The sequence below is a fragment of the Microplitis demolitor genome, chromosome 3 (assembly GCF_026212275.2).
Source record: "Microplitis demolitor isolate Queensland-Clemson2020A chromosome 3, iyMicDemo2.1a, whole genome shotgun sequence".
Classification (NCBI taxonomy): domain Eukaryota; kingdom Metazoa; phylum Arthropoda; class Insecta; order Hymenoptera; family Braconidae; genus Microplitis; species Microplitis demolitor.
This window is the reverse complement of record NC_068547.1, coordinates 22973040-22995576: the sequence shown is the minus strand read 5'-3', so window position 1 is coordinate 22995576 and position 22537 is coordinate 22973040. Positions and strand designations below refer to the sequence as shown.

Sequence of the window (22537 nt, the reverse complement as noted above, 5' to 3'; positions counted from 1 at the left end):
GATGAATGAAACAATTTTTTGTAATTTAAAAAAAACATTGGTCTATATATATATTTTGTACATGTCATGCTTTCACCTGCAGCACTTAATTACAGTAAATAATTTTCAAGTGGATGTAAAAAATATTTTATTTAAATTATTATTTTTAAGACACGTAATTGGTTATTTTTATTAGTTATCACTTTTCAGTATTTCTTATAATTATAATTTAATTAAAATTTATTATTTTTATAGTATTTCTAAACGCTTCCAGCTAAACGAGAAATAATAATTCAAAGGCCGATGATAATTATTTATTTTTATATCGTCACCGCTAATTAGCGACGTTAAATAATATTTTCCAGATAGTTGTTTTCTCATTTAAATAATAATAGGTTTGAAAGTACATTAGTTTAAAAAATAGTTTATGAAATAAATAATTGATTTAAAATTTTATAAGTTATAATTATCACCAGTTCGGTATCAATTAACACCGAGGCAAGTGGCGGCACTGTTTATTATTTTTAATATTTATCCCACATATTAATTATATTAAATATGTACATTAATTATTCATAACTAATTTCAAAGGCAATCAAATATTTTTTCAATTAATCATTAAAAAATTTACATTGATTACATACAAAAAAAAATAAAATCAAATCTAAATCCTGAGGAAATTGCTGACGACTTGATAAAAATTAAAAGAACATAATTAAATATATATTATATATATGTTTAATATCATTTATCAGAAAAGTAATTGGTCTGAGTTTCTATTTATTTTCTTTTTCTTACTTTTATTTACTATTTATAATAATAATATATTTTAAAAATTTTAATATTTAAAAACACATTGGACCCGTCATTATTAACATCACAACCATATTATTCACTTTACTTTCGCTGTGAACAAGTAAAACACGAGTGTCTGTTATTTAGACCTCGTATAATTATTGTAAAAAATAACTCTACGTATTAACCGTAATATATATAAAGAAGAAGTACAAGAAGAAGTAGTAGAAGTAGTAGTTGAGGTAATTTCATGGTTTTCTCTCAGAACTCGATACACGTCTTGTAAGCTGCTGATGAAGTGCGCCATTGGGATCTTTAGATGCTTCATACTCCGGTTGATTATTGTCTGAGGCTTTCTTTGGTTGATCGTGTTGAGGTGACGCGTCTCTTACTAACCCGCGAAGGAACATCGCAACACAATTCCACGGAAATATCCTATGACACAGAGCAATAAAAGAATATTAGTCTTCAATATAAATAAAAAAATATAAAAAATTACACTAAATAAAGTTATTTACGTTAGGTTGAACAGGAAACGAAAGATATACAGGTTATTTTATTTATACTATTTTTATTTCTAAGTAAATTTAACTTAACGTCCGATCAGGTAGAGCTGTATGAGGAAAAGCCTCAACCGGGAGTTATTATCTGCCGTAAAGGAGTGTGTAATAACAGAGTTGCCGGAGTATCGACTAGATAGCTCTCTGGCTTCTGCTCACGCGAGTCGAGTTTTATAACATTGTTAGATGTAATGGTAAAATAATTTATTTAATATATTTTAATATACTTTTCAATATAATACACCATGTCCGCGTACGTATCACAGTGACGTAATCTTCTGCGATGTGTGATTTGAATTTAGTTAATATTTATATATATATGTATATAAATAGGGTAGAGGTACCGTTTTTGGTCACGAAAAATTTGAATACAATAATTTGTAAAATACGCGATGAAATAATTTTTAAAATGTGTTCAAGAATACTTTTATCACATTATTGAAATTAAAATTTTTCAACTCCTCACTGTGAAAATTTAAAATTTTCACCAAAGGGAAGTTATTGGTTATTTTGACGTTTTGAGGTACTATGAAACTATTCTGACAATTTCCGGATGGACGACCATTCGTGTTTTCTTAAAGTTTTTGTTGCATAACTCGTAAATTGCTCGACCGATTTATTTCTTTTCGATCAAATCTAAGTCTCAATCGATCGATTCTTTCCAAAGATACCGTCTTATATCCTATATGGAACTTACCATTTAGCTGCAAGAAGACCTTGAAGGTAGCCTGGTATAATGGCAAATTTTTCGTTACATCTTATTGCTGTTATAATACGATCGGCAGCGACATTTGGGCTCAAAGGCGGCAGAAATCTATAGTAATAAAATTATAAAATTCTTCGTCAAGTTTACGCATTTTTTTTTTAATTATTTATATGGAGTTATTATTTAATTTTTAATTACAAAATCAATTAAAACCTGAGATATTCATTTAAGATTTTGTACATAATAATTTATATAACTATGGAAACGTAGTATTCAATTACGTGTAAAAATGATTTATTTAAATCAAATAGATATATCAACTGAGATGATATATATTTGTTAGTTAATTAGTTATGTTATAGAACATTTGAATGTAGGAAGTAAATAAATCTAAAAAGTTATCGTGAAAAATAATTAGTTTTTTAACAACATTATTTTATTAAGTTCCCATGTAGAAATATTATTTTAATATTGATATCTTATTTGAATATTATTATACCTTGCTTCGACATCTTCAAACATACCAGTGGCGCGAATGAAAAAAGGACATATTACTGTTGTATATATTTTGTTGTAACCATCAGCCTAAACAAATAAAGTCATTTCTCAGATAATTTCACTGTTGAAAATTTTCGTTGTACCTTATAACTTAGTTGCATACTTTATTTTCACATAAATTCAACTTCCAAGTCATCAATGTCAAAAATTAAAATCAACGTATTTTAATTTTTTTTTTATCCATAAGTCAATTAATTAAATTAAATAAATAGAGAAAGGAGAGGGGCAAAATGAGCTTCTATTTTTATAATACAGTCGAGTCGCGTTATAAGTCCTATTAGTGTCTCTCTCATGTTAACGCGAGTCTGGTTAAAAGAAAAAGATACAAACCGGACTTATAACGCGACTCGTCTGTATATAAACCTTTTTTTTAACATGCCCATTATGCCCCAATCTTCCCTACTAAAAATTTTATAGCAAGACTAATGAACAATTATAAAAAACTACTAAAGGTTTCTTGAAAAAAAAGTAAGTACTGTATTTTAAAAATTTTTTTAATTAAAATCAAACTCTAAAGATTATACTTCGACTTTTTTACTTATGTTATCAAATTGATATTCATGTTTGATTAAATTTACATGCCAATTATCTTTGAAAACTGATAAAATTTAACAGAGTCAATAAATAGATAATAAATATATGAAATACCTCAAGTTCCATTCTCAGAGCTTCATCAAATCCGACGGCAGCAAATTTCGAAGCGCAATAGTCAACAAGTTTTGGAACACCAACATGACCAGCAAGACTAGCGATACTGACAATGTGTCCGCTATTTTTTTCCATCATCGTCGGTAGAAAAGCCTTTACAGTCTGAAAATTAAAATCATAAATAAAAATAATAATAATTTTGTTGAGCATTTGTTAAATTTTATTGCAGATAATTCGCTACTGAATACTGTAACTCTGTGCCTGTATTTGGATGGTCGGATATTTCGTAAGGTTTAAAATACGTGCGAATAAAGTCGCAATGGTTTTATATATGTATGTATATATACTTCGCCTACAGGTTGACCGGTTTGTATACATGTGCTACACCTGACCAACGCAAACTCTTGATAGCAACGAGTAGAGATGTCGTGCTCACTTACATATAAGAAACCGAACCAATGCCTCTCACCGCGAATTCTAGTCGGACAGTTAACTGGTGGTCCTTGAATTCTTTAGCGAACTAATCGCGGCTCCAGAACACACATTATTACATCAAGTGAAAGAGGATAACTTTATATATTGTAATTATTTAATACTACACTAGTTATTTATAAATTTTACTAGATGAATCCGTCTCAAGTATCGAGTTTCATAATTTAATTTATATAAAACCCCAGGTATTTTTTACTTTTAACAAAACTCGGTACTTTATATAACCCAGGCTGACCTTAATTTCATTACTTTATCTATTCAATTATTGTATTTATACTGACCCAAAAATGCGCCATAGTATTAACTTCCATCGTTTTGATAATGAGCTCATCAGCTGTCTCCATAAATTTTTTTCCCGTAACAATTCCAGCATTGTTGATCAATATTGACACCTGGAACACAAAAATAGTCAACCATTTATTTAAAATATTATTATTATTTAAATATAAATGACAATAGTGATAGATGGAGGCTGACCCCCCACTCATCAGTCTTGATTTGTACGTCAATATTTTTTTTTTAACAATTTAATTAAAAAAAAAAGAAACTAAAAATATGCACATGTAGAAAATTAAAAAAACTATAGGTGTAATTTTTAGAAATATTAAAAAAAAAAATCTCAAAATTATTAAACGTCAGGTAATGTCAGTATTGTGTATTATTACAAAGTAAAAGACAGAGATAGTAATAGAACTTATATTCGTATCATTCATGTATAAGTTTGCTTATTGCAATCTTGTGGCGTAACATCATTGGTATAGTATCGTGGGGACTTTCGTAATATCGTCCCGCGGTTGTTCCATTCGATTGTCACGAGAATGAGTATCTGTGCCTACTACTGGGTCTGTTTGAAGTGAAGAAAAAAATAGATACTAATATGTATGTATCTATATACCTATGGTTAGAATAGAAGAGGTGTTCGGACGACTTACAGGAACATCAGAGTCCATTGACCGACCTTGTGGGGTCAGTCATCTTTTTTCGCTTCTTTTTTTATGATTTATTAATTCTAATTCTATTAAATAAATATAATTCTTACCGCGCCGACTTCGGTTTTCAAAATTTCAGCTTTTTTATACACATCCTCACGACTACAGAGATTGCAAACGTATCCGTAACATGTTCCACCAGCCGCGCGTACTAATTTAACTGTTTCATCAATTCCTGAAAGAAAAAAAATGTATATTTAATTATGTTGCTTTTAACTTTAATTAGAGCAGTAATTTGTAATTTAAATATTTAATTATAACATGAGTTAAAGTAAAAAAAAGACATTAAGTGTATTAGCATAAGAGCTGGGCTTAGTTGTGTTCTAGACAAATTAGCAAGAGATGAGGAAATTACAATTCATCCCAAGTACGCAACGGGATTTCACGATGCAACAATTAGCAGCAGGTGGATTACGACATAGATAGGAATCTGGAGGTAATATTAAATATTATAAAATACTGGGTACATGTTTTTTAAATTTGCAAATAAATTTTATTTATTTATTTTCATTTTCGGTAACTGAAGATAAACAGTTATTTAAATATTATAAAAACATTAAATGCCACTTTCATAATATTTATTTACTTTACTATTCATTGTGACAAAATAACTCAATAAAAATAAATTTATACTCTATTGAAAAGTGTCGATAGATAAATTACCATAAATTTAAATTATATATCGATTCATCAAAAGATCACAATAAAATTATTTTTAATTGATTTTGTGATTAAGCTTTTTTCCCGATTTTGAATGAATAATTTGAATCTCAGTGGACTTTAATCTCAAATAAATTAATTTTAATTGTCAATGTAATATTTAGTAAATAAATAATTTATAGCAATTCATTGCTAGTATATAAGAAGTTTGTGTGTGTAGTTACTAGAAAGTTTTATCCTTGCTCGAATTTTTTCGATTACACAAAAATAAATAAAATTTACTGTCGGTAAATGATAAAATTAAAAATTGCGGGAATTATTTAAATAAATTCTTTCAGTTCACTGAGCGAAGGGTAAAAAATTCAAGTTGCAGAACAAAGTTCAAAGTTTTTGTACTTTTGATTTTGTAAGCGAGTTATTCACAAAAACCGGGCAACTTATTTATGAAGTATTTAGTAAATTTAATAATAGTTGTTATTTTTTTATAAATAATTTTTTTTTTAAGTAACTATTAACCAGTTTTCACCGTTGACCGCGTAGACTTACGTAGGCAGGTATTCACACCAGGGCCTTGACTTCTCGTCGTGCTACTTCTCTACTCGCGTATATATATATAAGTTCTTTTAAGAGTATAAAGTGAGAATGGACAAATTGCGAATGCTAAAATAATTAATTTTCTAGTTTAACTTAAATATTTACATCGCCACGGTTATACAAATATACAATTCATAATAATATTATATAATACTCGAATTTAAAAGTTAAATGACGAACGAGTGTAGTGTTGTTGTGAAAATTGGGTGAGCCTTCGTACTGAAGAGTGCGAATGTCATCGAACATCGTAATCGAGATGTTTTACAGGAAACTCGTTATGCAGGATCGCAACTGCCTGCAATCTTTACAACATAACGTAAACTGTTACGTCCTCGGGCCATCACCCAGTGACGCGTGATCAATTATTGCCACCTACATGCGTACGAAAAATTTTTTTCTCCATTACTGCTATTATATTTATTTTGAAACAGTATTTTTTTTTTTATTATATAAAAAAAATACAATGAGCTGTAATCTTTTTTTTAATGGGTAATAAATTACCTTTTATAACAATTGAAGAAAAAATTTAGCATAACCTTTGTAATTGAAAATAATTTTTTTGGTTAATACGTAATAATTGTTTTTTAATCAAAACGTTATGTATATTTATGTAATTTTTTAAAAATTACGGAATATTTAAATTACTTTTTTTTTATCCATAAATTAGCGATATTTTTTTACTGATCTCATATAAATAAAGATGAAGATGTGAATGTATTAATATTTTTTTAAAAAAACAAAAAAATTAAATAATTGAAATTTATATCGAGTATTGAATTTTTTTTTACATAAAATCGGGAAAAATGAAAGAATTTGAACAAACGAAACTTAAAATTATTTTAGTGTGATTTTTATAGAATCAAGTTGAGTCACTTCATTAAAAAGCTGTAAAAGAACAATGTTATGGAAGTTATTTTTTATTTTGGCAACTTTGAACACCCATAAAATCCCATTAAATTATTAGGGGTTATCAGATAATTTCGTATGAGTTTTTTTCAAAAATAAAATCTTTAAATACAAAGTACAGACCGAACATTGATAGATTATTGTCTCATCCAGCCAAGTGTGCTTTAATTGTTTGATAATATTCGAAAAACTCGGCCAAAGTTTCCATTTACTGCACAAGAGCAACAAAGATAAACCCGTTCATCGACTTGAGTGCGATAGAGAGAAAAGTACGACCCTCTCTTATAAAATAAAAATGAAATTAATGTTTTGTTTACGAGGTTCAGTTTACTTTCTACAAAATGAAGACGTCAAATTTCTCGTTCAAAAATTTTAAATGGCCATAATTTGTAAAGTAATCAACCGACTCTGCTCATTATATCTTTGAACTTGATCAAGAAAATCATTCAAAAACAAAACTTGACATAATTGAGGTCTGATAAACATTATCGGCGCTCGTGATAATAAAGCTCTGTATACCTTATATGTATATATACTCAAACACAAATTTTTGAATAAAAAGTATTTTGGAAACCTACTCGATGTTTTAAAACATAGAGCATGATTTTTTATGTAAAAAAAAAAAATAAATAAAGAATATGTACAGAATTATATATATGGCGATAAACTAAATTTGAATGATACAAAAAAAAACCATAATTTTATCTGGAAAAGGTCATGTCAATTGATGTTAACGACTCTTGAGTGGGTCAATGACGTTATTTTTTTATTTGAACATTTAACGTGAATTGAATATTTTTATCGAAATTACCTCTATAATACCATTAACTATGTCAATAATATTATAGTGTTTTATTGAATGAAATAAAGTGCGCTTCTCACCATAAACTATATAAAATTTATAAATATTATTCATTGGTTTGTTTTATTTATTTATGAGTCGGTGATTTTTTCTTTCATCATAGCTGCAGATTTTTATTTTTAAAAATATTTTAATTGTACACATTGTTTATAATTATCATAAGTGTATATGTCAAATGATGTAGATATACAGAGAGTTAATTTTCTTGCACAATTTATACTCGCAAGCAATGCAAGAGTACACACTCGTGTGTACCATAAATGCTACTTTACTCTCGCAATCGCGAGACAAAATGTTAAATACAGAAAATACTAGAAGTAGGTATTGGTTTAAATACAATTAGCTTGTAAGGCCGAGTTTTAAAAGAGAGTGCAACTACACATGGAGTTATTTGTTATTGTTGCGAAAAAGTATAAATAAATTGTCAAGTGTATACTCTAGATTATACTTAAATTACGGGTTATCGTGTACTTTGTACTTGTGCTATAATTTTATCGAGATTGTCTTCAAGTCATTTTTATTGTGTATGGAAATTTTTTTAGTTGATACGTAAAAAAATTTTTTATCTTCATTTTAAAGTTATAATTAAATGATTATTTATATTTTTCATTGTAATGACATTCAATTAATTGTTTACTTAAATTTCTTGTCTTAGTTATTTGTAATAATAAAAATTACTGAAACAAAATATTATTATTTACTTTTTTTTTTTAACGATTCTTAAGAACAACAGGAAAGTTGTAATTTTATTTTGGGTTGTTACAGAATATTTGAAATTTTACTGTGAAAAAATAAATGTTAAAAAAAAAATATGCGTATACATGTATCCAAAAATAGATAAAGGTAGAAAAATTATCATGAGTGTGGACGAATTTCTGTAGTTTGATTATTTGAATATAAATTTAAATAAGAAATGATATGTGTGTTTTTCTATAAATAAGTATTAAAATAATTTACCGTTTTCGTTGATGTCCCAGACGACAACGGTAGCACCCAAATTAGCGAGCCGTAATGAAAGAAGCCTTCCAAGTCCTCCGCCACCCCCGGTAACGAGGGCGATTTCACCCGCGACACTTTTCATTTTATATTTCTTCGGAATCAATGATTTTATCATTGACTCAATGATTGTGATCAACGATAACAGAAGAAATCCAATAATATCACCAGCCGAACGTATGAACGACATTTTTAAAAACAATTATACGAATACTAAAAGTTAAATTAAAAATCACTAGAGTAAATATTAAAATATTGTAATTAAATTTCTAGTAAGGAAGTAATCATCACGATTATTTGGTCCATCCACGAGTAACGTAAGTTAAGAACCTGATACTGGGAGAGTTGCTGGCCGATTGGAATAGGGTAAAAAAGTATCTACTGAACGACGTTGGATCAACGGTGGTAGCAGAAAAGACTTGGGGTCTGGCAGTTGTTATCCAATAAGAGGTGGTACCAGATGGAAGTAGTGGCAGCCTGGTGGCGAGTGATCGGGCGAACTCGAACGCTCTCGGTTCTGTTGGTGTACCGCCACGTGCTTACTACTTTACTCTCTATACCTCTATTATTTTTTTATTTATTTTCCCGGTCACTTAGCACAAGTACTCGCACTACATATCGTAATCATAATTTATAACAAAACCGGACAGGACGCTCACTAAGACACTGCTGATCCATGTTCATCTAACCTCGCTTGTATAAGTGTACCAGTTCTCTAGGACAAAAAAGTTTTTATTTACAAAAAAAAAAAAAAATAATAAGTATATGTAATTAATGTCATAAACATGACATTTTTAGTAATTTATATACATGTTTTCAAAGTCTGATATTCATTTTTATAATGATCTATAATTTATGTAATGCCTACAAAAAAATTTTGACTTACACTGCAATGAAAAAGTTTTAGCAAAAAAGTTAAGAGGAAACTAATAGTTCAGTTTTTTAGTAAAAAAAAATTACTGACTTTTGATATTTTTAATTTATACAAATTTTATATTTTTTCAAGGGCAAGTTGGGCACATTAATCAAAAAATAATTTCAGACGGCTAAAATATAAAATAATAGTCCGTCAATTTCAATTTGGAGTTTTATTATTATAATTTAAAGTAAATAAAAAAAAAAAAAAAACAATAATGATGTGATTATACTAGAGATACTAGAGATAAAAAAATAAATAAAATGATTATGATATGAAAACTCCAGTATATCTTGCTCTTAAACGTAATTCCGAGACAGCCAAGGCCACAAAAATTTTTCAGTCCGTTCTCTTTTGCCGTGCTCACAGCCCGCGAGATCGCCGGATATGCAATCAAAGTGAAGAGTAAAGAGAAATCAAGCGAATTGAAATTATTTTTATTTTTACTATTCATTTTTTTCTATTATTTGTGCTCTAATTATGCTCGATCGAAGAGAGAAAATTTCCACCCAAGATTATCATCAATAATTCGATTGTTGAAAAATAAAATGTACTTTAAGTGTGTCAGATATTTAAATTTTGTGTCACGGTCACGTAATATAAGAACATTTTCTTAAAACCATTTATCCTGTTTACCTTTACCCTGATAATATTAATACACTTGTTCGCATTGCAATGTCACATATTTTCTGCAACTTACTTTCTAATAATCTATCGCCAAATCTTGAGTACCTTGAGTACTTTCATTTTTTTTAGCAAAAAAAATCTTGAATTATAACTGTCCTCTTTTACTTAAATATATTCTCCCATAATGCACATGTGGACCATAATAATTAAAATAATAATATATACAGTATAGAATATTAAAATCAAGTATTTGCATTCGAAGATGAAAAAAAAACTGAAAACCACTCAACCGTGTATAAATAATGATAAATATGTTATTTTAAGAAACTTGAAATTAAAAAAAAATTCAAATACATTTTAAATTAACCCGCGAAAAGACTAATTTGAAAAACTGACTCATTTCACTCTTTTTGATTAATGAGTAAATCAAAAACACTCAATTACACCAGATTTCAATGCCAAAAAATAAAAATTATCGCACTGATACCAGCGAAAATATTTTTATCGATTAATAAAAAATTTATTGCGATTCTCTGCAATAAATCGCTGTTGCGAAATGAAAATAAAAAATTTATTTATATGCTAAGGTCACGAATTGTTTGGTGTTGTTTCTACGTTACAATTTTATAAACGAGTAAAGTAACTTTTAAATTCCGTAGTTAATTTTATTTATAAATATGAATATTTAGTATATATTTATAGATATTATTATGCGAGAGAGTCATAAAGAAACAAAAAAAAGTGTTTAGTGACAATGCACGCGCTTATCTTTTCTACTTGTTGTAACATACAACGCAACGTTACAGTGAAAGTTTTAAGTATTCTAATGAGATGGTTAGACCATTAATTTGCGATTCATTCGTCATGTCCATTTGCAAAAAAAAAACTTATCCTTAAACTATATATAATATTCTTGGAATTTTAGTTATTATTCATAAGCAAAAAAAATTGATCTTGAACTATAGGACAAAAAATATCTAATCACAGATTTTATAGTTTTAATATTAATGAATAATCGACGTTCCACATCTACTTGGAAAAAAAATAGAAAAATCTCAAATTAAAAAAAAATGAATAATTTGTTGTTTTTGCTGTGACATTAATGAATTTATACGCAGCTATAAAAAAATCATCAACACAAATTGCGAGGAAATAAGTAATTTATGAATAATGTATGAGATAGATAATCTTTACAATTGAAGATTAATTGTTAATTGATAATTATTATGAATATATTAACAATACTAATAGAATTATGTAACTATTTTATTAGATTTGCTAGTACCTTTGATAAGATGGATGTAGATGATGAATGTTGAGGTTGCTGGAGTCTGAGTGACTGGTCAGAAACGACTGAGTATATATAAGTTGTGAGTATAATATAATACAAGATACTGAAAGGACTTTTTTATTTGAAGTTACTTACTTATGTTATTATCCGCTTGTTTCTGGATAGAATTCTAGCCACACGATGAGTGAACGCTGATGAGATACCACCTGGGGGAATGCGCTCACCTCTCCAGAAATCCGGCCACTGGAACTTAAATTGCATGTGCATGACGTTATTTTATGTACGAGAATGTATTGGTTCAAATCTCATCACCAATAATATAATGAATAATTATGATACTGAAGTTAGCCAAGGTCTATTAATTTTTGGATTTTTTTAAAAATGATAAATTATAAAATTTAAAATTTCAGCTACAACTTTTTTAATTTTCTACATCCGCGTATTTTTAGTTTTTTTTTGCAATTGAGTTGTTGGAAAAGAAATCCGAAAATTGTTGTCTGCTAACTTCAGGATCATGAATTATTTATTATATGATTAATTAAAAATAATCTATATGATTAATTAAAAATTTATCGATAAGATAATTTTGATTGTTATCGATTCGGTGTTTTGAACTTTAAATAATTTATTGAAGATCGTTTAATTAATTCAATAAATCAAATAAGTTTTCAACATTCACTGAGTGCGGTTACAATTAGAGTTTATTTATTTTGTATTTATATTTAAAATTAATAATATTTATTATTTTTCCTGTACAATAAATCACGTTATTAAATCCAAAAATTTATCGTCAAGACTTTGCTATTTTTTTACTTGATGATATATTTGTAAAATATTTTTATTACTTAAATTATGTGTTTAAAATTTTAGTCGACGTTAATTTTTTAAATTTAGCTTTGATGTATAGATTTATTGTTTTTAATACAAACAAATATATTTTTATTGTTTATAGTGAGCGTAAGCTGTAGACATGACATATATTATATTTATCTTGTTTGATGATCAAGGCAATATATATATAAAAGGATTATGATGAATATTTAATCGGTGTCTTTTGAATAAATTTTTTTCGGTAGCGATTAAATCCTCAGTTACATTCAAATATGAATACCAAATTTTTTTTCCTTAGTTTGTTTGTTTTGATTATAAATTTTTCAATTATCGTTGTGGCAAGTGATCGTAAAACTGAATTCAATAAAACTAAATTTTATAAAACTGATTTCAATAAAATTGAAAGTATGTATTTAATTTATATATTTATTTTAACAAATTAGCGATCAACACTACACTTAAAAAAAAAATGACTTAGAAATATTGTATTTTCTTCCGTCATTGTAAAATTTTAATCTGATATATATTTTGGTGATAAATTTGAAGACTTCATTCAAAACCATTTTTCTTAGCGAATAAATTTGAGTTTATTTCAAAACACGCTGACCTTCTTTTTTTAGAAATTTTGGAAATAAGTGTATAGTATTGGTATACTTTGAATTTTTAAAATTTAATCCAACAGAATATATGGAGAAGTGGAAAACGTATTCAAAAGCATCATCTTCATGGGAAAATCATACTATTTATTACGATGAATTGAGCGTCGAAGAAGCGAAAAAATTATCGACTCCAGAGGAATGTGCGCGGCCTTGCAAACCAGGGAAAAAACCAAAGACCTGCCACTTTCAGTGGACTGTAGAATATTATCATACTTTTGGCGGGTAAAAAATACTTGTTTATTGTTGCGCAACAAAATTACCATAATAATTTTAATCATTAGTAAGTTTAAAAAATCTTATTAATTGATAGAATGTTTCGTAAATTTATGTCAGGCGTAATTTGAATACTGTCAGTAAAAAAAATTAACACATAACTCATGTCAAAATTAACATCTCACCAGTGAATTTTATTTAATTATTTTAATTTGAATGCTGATTGTTCTAGTGCTTGTAAACTATGTAAGCCGACTACAAATACATCAGTTTCAAGTGACTGTCAGTGTATTTTGGTTGATGGAATGGATTTGTCGGGAATAATTACCGTAAATAGAATGTACCCAGGACCAGCAATTCAAATTTGTTTGGGTGATTTTGTAGTTGTCGATGTAACCAACAAGGTAGCCGGAAACGCACTGGGTATTCATTGGCATGGTATTTATCAAAGAGACTGGCAACATTATGATGGAGTGCCTTTCCTCACTCAGTGTCCGATAAATGAGGGTTCAACATTTAGATACCAGTGGCGAGCACAGAATCCTGGTACCCATTTTTGGCATGCTCATTCAGGTCTTCACAAAGCCGAAGGACTTCATGGAGCGATTGTCATTCGTCAGCCAAAATCAAAGGAACCGAACAAAAAACTCTATGATTATGATGGATTGGATAATGTCATGTTTATTTCTGATTGGATGCACAAAAATATTCCGTCTTATTTTCCGGGTACTACTTTCCGAAATCTTGGACAGGACCCTGATAATATTCTCGTTAATGGCAAAGGACAATACACGGTAAACTCATTAATATTTTTGAATTATGATTCCAAGTGATGGTTTCAAAGGGTTTTTTTCATTTTATTTTAGGATTCACTGGGAAATGAAACATCAACTCCATTAGCTGTTTATAATGTTAAGCCTGGTATGCGTTATCGTATTCGTTTGATAAACGGAGGCAGTTTCAACTGTCCTGTCCAAATGACAATTCAAGATCACAATCTCACAATAATTGCAGTCGACGGAGAAGATATTGTACCACGTATTGTTACAACAATAACGACATTTTCAGCTGAGCGCGTCGATTTCATTATCAATGCTTCTCAATCAGGAAATCGGAGTTATTGGATACATTTTCGCGGTTTCGGTGTCTGTGCTCATAAAAAAGTTCAGCAGCATGCGATTTTACGTTACATTGGTTCAGAATTAGATTCACCACAAACTCCAAAACCATCATATGATTCACCCCTTCCCTCTGGAATCGTAAGTTATTTTTTGTAACAAAGTTTGAGTGAAATATTTTAGTTTTCTAAAATCTTCTCAAAAATGATATTTAATGATGTTTTTTTTTTTTTTTTTTTTTTTTGTATAGATTTTTAATGAAGTAAATGAAGTTTGTCACGGCAATCGTACTGATGTTGTTTGCATAAAAAATCTAGAATCCATTGATAGTATTCATCCACGGATTCTCCGTAAAGAATCAGACATGCAGTTATATTTGCCGTTTACTTTTCATCTCTATGATGACAATCATCTTTTCGAACCAAATACATATAAACGTTTTATTGGTAATACTTTTACTAATATGTCTTACCCATATTTTAATATATCGCCTGATAAAATTAATCTGCCTCAATCTAACAGATAAAAAATTATTTTAGTTCCTAGTGGTGATGAGAGTTTTGGTGCAACGATGGCTGGTATTTCACATATCAATCCCCCGTCACCTTTTATCAGTCAACTCAGCGACATTCCTGACGGATATATTTGCAACAAAACAAATTTACCTGCCCGATGTTTAAATAGTCCAATTTGTCATTGTTCACATGTCATAAACATTCCGCTTAATGCTGTCGTGGATCTTATGCTTGTGGATGTATCTGGTACACTACTAACTTCTAAGTGAATCAACTAAAAAATCTAGATAAATTACTGAACCCTATTTTTTTAATGCAACATCACAGGTCCTACTGGGATATCTCACCCGTTCCATTTACACGGGTTCGGTTTTCATGTACTAGCCCAGGGATTATTGTCGAAAGTAAATCTTACTGAAAGTAACATTAAACAAGGAATTGAACTTGACAGAAAAGAATATCTGTCTTCTCACAATAGACCGCCAACCAAAGACACGTTAGCTGTTCCGTCGGAAGGTTATACGATTGCCCGATTCATCGCTGATAACCCAGGTGAATATTTACTAGGATTTAAAAATATATTTTCCCACTTTTGGTTAAAAATTTTCCAAATTTATTTCAGGCTGGTGGCTCTTTCATTGTCATTTTCTTCCACACTTGTACAATGGTATGGCTTTAGTTTTCCGAGTTGGTGATCAAAAAGATTTACCACCTACTCCTGAAGGTTTTCCAAAATGTGGAAATTTCGTGCCGTCTATTCATAAATCAAATCCGAAAGCTCGCGGGAAAATGTAAACAATTGAATTACATTTGAATTTAAATAAGTGTTGAATGTCTAATATTTAAAAAGAAAACTTCCTGGCTTACCATCGAGTTTCAGGATCGCCTGTGATTCCCAACACTGTATGATAAATTATCGGTGATTGGCAAAGAAGTTCTCTAGTACAAATAACCCGGGATTTTTGTTTGCTCTTTCGAAAAGATTTGCGTATGTGTAATTATGATCGTATTTATAATTATGTGTATATAAATATGGAAATAATTTTTTTTTTGTAATTAATATGCAATACTTAGCTCGTTGGTAAGTAAATAGTTGACACTTCACACTCTTGTAAATACCAGACAACGTTTACAAATGATATCACCCTAGGATATAAACAGAGCATGCATGCAATAGTCCACGTTGAGTTGTAACTTTCCTTTAATTGACCTACTTATTTCCACGAACCTGCTCATAGATTAGCATTACCTGTCTGTATCATGCACCTAAATCACCACCTTTCCCATAGCTTGGAATCTATTTAACGTAATGGAATTTTTTTTATTACTATGCTACAAAGTATTAGAAATTTCCAAGTTCTCTATTTTTGTCATCAACTCTTCCCATATCATTACGTATCTAAAAAAAGACGTGGAAATTCCGTCTTTACGGTAACGATAATCATATAACCCGTTAGTTATTCAAGCACGTAGATTCTATAGACAATAAACCACGACTTTTCAACCTAGACCGTTATACTATTTTCGTTGTTTATTTTTTTAAACACAGGTCAAGTATTTTTTACAATCGTCTAATGAATTTAATGTCTATGTACGCTGAGTGTGATGTAGCAGACATCAGACAAATTAAAAATTATAAATAAATAAAGTAAATATTTTTTAAAAAAATATTTGGAAAATATGCACTTATTAATTTTGAAATTTTTAAAATGCGCATTTTTTTAAAATTTTATTTTATTGATTATTTACTCTATTTATTAATAATTTTAAATTTTTCTAATTTCAGGGAACTAGTACCCAATCACTCATATATTTGTATATCTATATTTAATAAATATAAGCATACAAATATTAATTTTAAGAAGCATAATTTAAGTATTTTATAATCATGACTCATTATAATTTCATTGACATTTGAAGTTACATTGTCAGTAGTCAATAATTTAAATTGAGAGAAATTTACATTTAAAAAGTATTGAAGCATTTAATGATTATTTAGTTAAGTAAATATTAGTATATTTTTTCAACTAAAAACTACAATTGACAATGCACTCAGTAGATGCGTATAAATATTATATACATAGAGATAGTTGACCGACTTTTAATAGTGGGAGGTTCCTTTCACCAAAAAGGAGAAAAGTCCATTTACTGAACCCATCATTTATTTAATTAAAGTACAACTTATCTGTTTATACAATTGCATATTTATATATAAGATATGAATAAAAAAATATTCTGGAGAAGATTGTTTTTATTGTTTTCAAATGCAAAACCTTGGCCGCACAATGCAACGCGCATTCGGTTTCTGTTCATGTTCGATTGCCATACGAGGCCGAAACTCTCCTGAGCTGTGGCAAGTCAGGGTACCGGAGATCTTCACCAGGCAATTCAAGATATTTTCTTTACGCAGACCTACAGTCAACAATTGTCACTCCGAGTGAATGCAACCCTGATTATTGTGTCTACTTAAATTGCCTACTCTTAATTTTTTAAATTAAATTATTCAAAAACTGGGAGAATAAATTTATTTAATTTTTTCGGGCTCTGATAAAACTTAAATTAATATATTGAGAAATTAATTATGAAACTAGTGAAAACCTGATTGAAATTGTTTGAAAATTTCTATTACCAGTTAAATTAAATATCCAAAAAGTGATGTGATTGAAAGTGTAAAAATTACACCAGGTTCAAATTTTAAATAAAGAGCTGATTTGAGCAGAATTTTAGCAAAAATTTGGCATCGACTGATTTTACTGGAAAATGGATTTCAAAGAAGGATTAAATATTTTGTATGACACTTTAGTATTTTTGTGGCTGTCGGTTGTATATATAACTGAGTCATTTTTTTTGAGTTTGATACCACGAAAATATCGAAGCAAAAGTATTCAAGGTGAAGTCGCATTAGTCACTGGAGGTGCGGGTGGTTTAGGAAGATTGATCGCTTTGAAATTAGCGGCTCTCGGAGCTCACGTCGTGATATGGGATATCAATAAATCGGGTGAGCAATAAAAATAATAGTAATCAATATAAAAAAAATATCAATGACCCGCATCTCAGATCCTTGAAATGCAAATAAAATAAAAATAAATTGATTTTTTTCATTGAGGACAGAGAAAGTATCTCATTGTATGTTGATCTCAGTGATTGTATTCAATGCTCATGCTATTGTGATAAATATTCCGCGAAAGTTTAATTTTATTTGGATTTTCATGTTTCTAATTCCCGATAAATTGAATAACATTTTTATCTTTACTGCGCATTAATGGCGAGATAATTTTATTGAAATTGCATAAACGCAGGGTATCATTACTTTAATCATTAAGAAACTATAAAAGTAATCAAGATTTGATAAAATCATAAAAAATTACGTCCTGGAATTTGAAAATAATTTTAAAAAAAAAGAAAAATTCAAGACTGATTTTTTTTTTAAATTATTACTTAATACCCATGTATAATAATTTTCTATTTTATTTTAATGATGTGAGCCATAAATGTGAAAGTTTCCGATGATAATCTCAATAAAAATAATTAAAAAAGTTAATGAATAAATTATTTAATGAAAAAAAATGAATTACCGCTTTTAGAGTGAAAGATAAATTATATTCGATTGTCTCTAAGTGGCGATTTCAATAAATTATAAACGGATACTCGACTTCAACAAGTAGAAAATAAAATAAAGTTGTACTGACCACAGAAATAAATTGCTATGAATATTTAACTATATTATTTTGCAACAATAATTGCTGACGAAGTAATTACTATTCAGAAACACGTTCGGGTTATGAAAATTAACTGGTCACGCATGAAATTAGCATATCAATATACAATATTATAATATAATTGATTAAATTAATATATTTTCTGCAGGGATTAAAGACGTCGTAGAGGAAATTAAAAGCCAGGGTGGTAAATGTACTGGATATGTTTGCGATATCAGTAACAAAAAAGAAATTTATCGCGTTGCTAAAACAGTGCAAGTGGAAGTGGGAAATGTATGGAGATTTAAATTTAAATATAAATATACTTATTTTAAATAAATATTTATTTATTTAAATTTTCCTAACAATTTTTTATTACCACGCAGATCACAATAATTGTCAACAACGCTGGTTACGTGTGCGGTAAAACTTTTATGAACCTCCCAGATGACGAAATCGAAAAGACTTTCAAAGTTAATATACTCTCGCATTATTGGGTAAACAAATCCATCAGATTCTTTAAATATTTATTTATAAATTAATTATTATTTCATTTTTGAAATAAAATATTTAATAATTTACAGATAAATAAATCATTTATGAAAGAAATGATGAAAGAAAACCATGGCCACATTGTCACTATTGCAAGTGTCGCGGGATTACTGGGTACTTATAATTGTACTGATTATTCAGCGACTAAATTTGCAGCAATTGGCTACCACGAGAGTCTTTTTACAGAATTGAAAGTAAGTAAAAATGAAGCGACTTTTAAAAAATTATTATTGTGTAATTAAATTAAACATTTTAAATTTCTATTCATTTTTTTTTTTTTTTTTTTTTTTTTTTTTTTTTTTTTTTAAAAGGTACACGGATACCATGGAATTAATACGACTTTAGTTTGCCCGTATTTTATAAACACAGGAATGTTTCCAGGTGTTAAGCCGAGGTAAATAACACATTGCGTAACTTGATGGATTATTTAAAATTGACTCAGTCTTTCAAATAGTAATAATTTCCCACTACTTTAGATTGTTACCCATGCTCGAGCCTGAGTACGTAGCAGATGAAGTCGTTGCTGGCATACTGACTAATCAAATAAATGTTACGATGCCAATAAGTACTAAATATTTTTTGCCGCTCAAAAGGTTAAGACTTTTAAAGATTTAAATTTGTAGTGTATTACCCACCTAGGGAGGAAAGTAGGAGATTTCAATCCACGTGTATAATTGCCTGCGTGTGGCAAACACGCGAATTGGGATAACGTACCTTTCTCCGTGGTGTGCAGATAATTTTTCACAATCTGCAGCTGAAAGTTTAAATTTTTTCCTGTTTGTGGGAATGGCGCGAAGTTTATTTTAATCTGTTGCTTTGATAAGAGAAAAGAATGACTTTGTTCTCTCGAAACAGGCAGGAATTTAAACTTCCGGCGCAGGTATGGTGAAAAAATAATATTTTGTGTACTCAGTTTTGTTAAAAGTAACTTTTAATGTAGAAAATATATTTTTTTTTAGCTGGCTACCATCGAAACTCTGTTGGGCTTTGATGTACAACATCATAAAAGGACCACAGACCATGATGATGCTACAGAAAAACGAGAACATGCACAATTATGATCGTATAAATAAATATTGATAGAATAAGTTTAGATTTAATTAAACTTTTGATTTAATTTTAATAATTATTGATAGTGGTGAAGACTGAGAGTACTTACATATTATAATAAGTCGTAAAAATAGTTTAGACCTTGTCCAAGTTCCCAAATGGACAATCCTGTTCCTAATTCTCGGGCTAAATCTATCCGTTGTTGAAGTGAATAGAGCGTGGGATAAAATATATAACCACTGGCTGCTGATGATCTAAATTGTAAAAATTATAATAATAATTATAATATTGTATTTGTTGGATTAATTAAAATATTTATTGATAAATAAATTTACCGGTATTCGAACAAGTGCTCTTTACTTTGTTCGTCCCATTGAATTTTTCCTTTGTAGGAATCGAGTATTTTTATGTACTGGGATCCTAAAATAGCACCACCGCCATCCGGCGTGTAATTATTGCCGTAGAAATTCAGACCCATTAAAATTTGAGATCGTTTTGGATCGTCATCGTCGGGTACTAATTTTTCGACGCAATCACGTGCCCATTCGAAGGGACTGTTCGGTCCGGGTCGTTGGACGCTTGAAAAGTCGTAGGTCATCAACGAAAAATAATCAATGGAAGGTGACAATTCTTCAAATTGTGTTTGTGAAAATATTTGCCCTGGAGGTCTAAATAAAGTTGATATTTTTATTAAATAAATAAATTACTAAATAATGAAAATGATAATAAATTTACCCTTGCGCTGGTGGAATAGCTAAAATTACTTGCAAGTTTTTATTCTTAAGTCTCTTAGCTAATGATTTTATTAAATTTACAACAACTTTTGATTTAGCTCCTGTATAAATAAATTGATTCCATATTTCTAGTACGTATCCATGAAACTGGAATGTCTAGAAAGTAAAAAATTTAGTTAATTAAATGAATTAATTGCTGGCAATTGTTAATTATGGAATAATTACTTTAGCTGTTTCACTGAGAGCAGAAATAAGTTGATTTTTTTTTTGAACATCAGAATTCAGTGAAGATATATCACTTGCTGACCACTGTTCGAACAAAACTCGGGGTAGGACTGTAATAATAATAAATTAAATTATTTAAAATAATAATAATAAAAGAGTTTCTAGTGCTGGTAATTAACAGAGATGATTAAATACTTTTGACAGTATGGTTTCCTTCATTGGCAGCTTTCATATCTTTGAGCCACTTCTTCTGTACATCATGAGTAGGAATTTGAAACTTGCCAGCACTTGGTATAGTAAACCATACTGGAGATACGAGAGTTAATTTACCATGAAATGTCTTTGCTACATCAAGACCTTCACCGTTCCACTGGAAATTTTTAAACCATTTTAAAAAGTAGCCTACTTATGAATTTAAATAAAGTGAATACGAGAAAACAAATAAATTACTGGAGTTATGTAGCCCAGGACGTCATTGTTGAAGTGTCTCTTCTTGGTGTCTTTGTAATAAAGACCAGATTGTTTGATGATGTCATGAATCTTGGGGTCTTGAACAACTAGGTCTCGGTCGAATACATTATCATCAACTGGCCCTTTCTGTCAATAATAAAATCTAATATTAATTATCATTAAAACATATATTAATATTTCATATGTTTAAATATGTGATTAGTACCTTGATCTCTGTTTTTCCTTTGTCTTTTTTTGGTTTATCAGTACGTGGTGACAACGTACAGTCTGTTGTTATAACCAACGTCAGGGTTATAAATAAAAACCATACGTTCATAATTATTTTGTGTATAAATAAATATTGTTTTGAATAAATATATAATTGTTTGCTTTAATATGTCGACAATAAGAACATCTAGGTTTAAATATATGAGTTTTGTGTATACATGCCGGTACAATGTTGTGTGTTCGTCATCAGCTGACTGCTACTCGAAAATTAAAATTCTGTTCAGATATCCGGGAAAATTTATTTGAAATTGAGAAATTTTTTTGAATTTGTAAGAAATCTGTTTAAAAAAAAAATTGCGGCAAACTTTCTTTTTTGAAAAAGAAAAAATTTTCAGCAACAAGTATTTAGAATTTGGAATAAAAATAAAATTTTAAATATGTATGAGATAAAAAACCCAGACCTCAATCTACTGAAACGCCATGATGTGAATTTAGCTGACGTTTAATTTTTGAATTTTTCAAAATTATAAAGCAAAATTTCCAATAATTGCGCCTGTAGGTTTTTAAATTTTCTACAAGTGCAAATTTTTAGGTTTTTGGTTTTTTTTTTGTAATTAATTATGAGAAAAAAAATTTCGAAATGATCGTCTGCTAACTTCAGGATCATTGAAGCGCTACTGTGATT

At 29.0% G+C, this 22537-nt stretch overlaps 3 protein-coding genes across 4 annotated transcripts; 2 read left to right on the top strand and 1 right to left on the bottom strand.

The window, feature by feature from the left end:
- Window positions 1-19: 19 nt before the first annotated feature.
- Window positions 20-22457, bottom strand: LOC103575213 (chitinase domain-containing protein 1). 2 transcript variants are annotated; one of them, XM_053737622.1, is made up of 10 exons: window positions 20325-20410; window positions 11715-11828; window positions 11574-11641; window positions 8707-9460; window positions 4778-4902; window positions 4020-4130; window positions 3247-3408; window positions 2540-2625; window positions 2032-2148; window positions 20-1209 (listed from the first exon to the last, which is right to left on the bottom strand). In XM_053737622.1, exons 4-10 carry the CDS (start codon window positions 8933-8935, stop codon window positions 1023-1025), a joined length of 1017 nt encoding a protein of 338 aa, XP_053593597.1. In that variant the 5' UTR covers window positions 8936-9460; window positions 11574-11641; window positions 11715-11828; window positions 20325-20410; the 3' UTR covers window positions 20-1022. The 2 variants fall into 2 exon arrangements, with proteins under 2 accessions (XP_053593597.1, XP_008553138.1); XM_008554916.2 differs by lacking the exons at window positions 20-1209; window positions 2032-2148; window positions 2540-2625; ... (4 more) ...; window positions 11574-11641; window positions 11715-11828 and adding exons at window positions 20091-20194; window positions 20551-20883; window positions 20951-21105; ... (2 more) ...; window positions 21625-21771; window positions 21851-22457 and having other exon boundaries at window positions 20325-20469.
- LOC103575234 (uncharacterized) lies at window positions 13098-15710 on the top strand. Its single transcript, XM_008554940.1, has 7 exons — window positions 13098-13291; window positions 13515-14076; window positions 14149-14541; window positions 14651-14846; window positions 14940-15161; window positions 15243-15467; window positions 15538-15710. Exons 1-7 carry the CDS (start codon window positions 13098-13100, stop codon window positions 15708-15710), a joined length of 1965 nt encoding a protein of 654 aa, XP_008553162.1.
- On the top strand, window positions 17101-20318 carry LOC103575214 (short-chain dehydrogenase/reductase family 16C member 6). The gene is made up of 7 exons (XM_008554917.3): window positions 17101-17913; window positions 18783-18907; window positions 19000-19110; window positions 19198-19359; window positions 19477-19559; window positions 19642-19758; window positions 20125-20318. The coding sequence occupies exons 1-7, from the start codon at window positions 17676-17678 to the stop codon at window positions 20243-20245; spliced, it is 957 nt and encodes a 318-aa protein (XP_008553139.1). The 5' UTR covers window positions 17101-17675; the 3' UTR covers window positions 20246-20318.
- Window positions 22458-22537: the final 80 nt, after the last annotated feature.

What these genes read in the sequence shown, in the direction of transcription:
- LOC103575213 (XM_008554916.2), bottom strand. Translation starts at nt 21,961, where the DNA reads ATGAACGTATGGTTTTTATTTATAACCCTGACGTTGGTTATAACAACA. An exon ending in AGGAAACCATACTGTCAAAA is followed by an intron (nt 21,285 to 21,369) that starts GTATTTAATCAT and finishes TTATTATTACAG; the next exon opens with TCCTACCCCGAGTTTTGTTC. An exon ending in GCTATTCCACCAGCGCAAGG is followed by an intron (nt 20,884 to 20,950) that starts GTAAATTTATTA and finishes AACTTTATTTAG; the next exon opens with ACCTCCAGGGCAAATATTTT.
- LOC103575214 (XM_008554917.3), top strand. Translation starts at nt 17,676, where the DNA reads ATGGATTTCAAAGAAGGATTAAATATTTTGTATGACACTTTAGTATTT. An exon ending in GTCTTTTTACAGAATTGAAA is followed by an intron (nt 19,360 to 19,476) that starts GTAAGTAAAAAT and finishes TTTTTTTAAAAG; the next exon opens with GTACACGGATACCATGGAAT. An exon ending in TATTTTTTGCCGCTCAAAAG is followed by an intron (nt 19,759 to 20,124) that starts GTTAAGACTTTT and finishes ATTTTTTTTTAG; the next exon opens with CTGGCTACCATCGAAACTCT.
- LOC103575234 (XM_008554940.1), top strand. Translation starts at nt 13,098, where the DNA reads ATGGAGAAGTGGAAAACGTATTCAAAAGCATCATCTTCATGGGAAAAT. An exon ending in TATTATCATACTTTTGGCGG is followed by an intron (nt 13,292 to 13,514) that starts GTAAAAAATACT and finishes TGATTGTTCTAG; the next exon opens with TGCTTGTAAACTATGTAAGC. An exon ending in ATTCATCGCTGATAACCCAG is followed by an intron (nt 15,468 to 15,537) that starts GTGAATATTTAC and finishes AATTTATTTCAG; the next exon opens with GCTGGTGGCTCTTTCATTGT.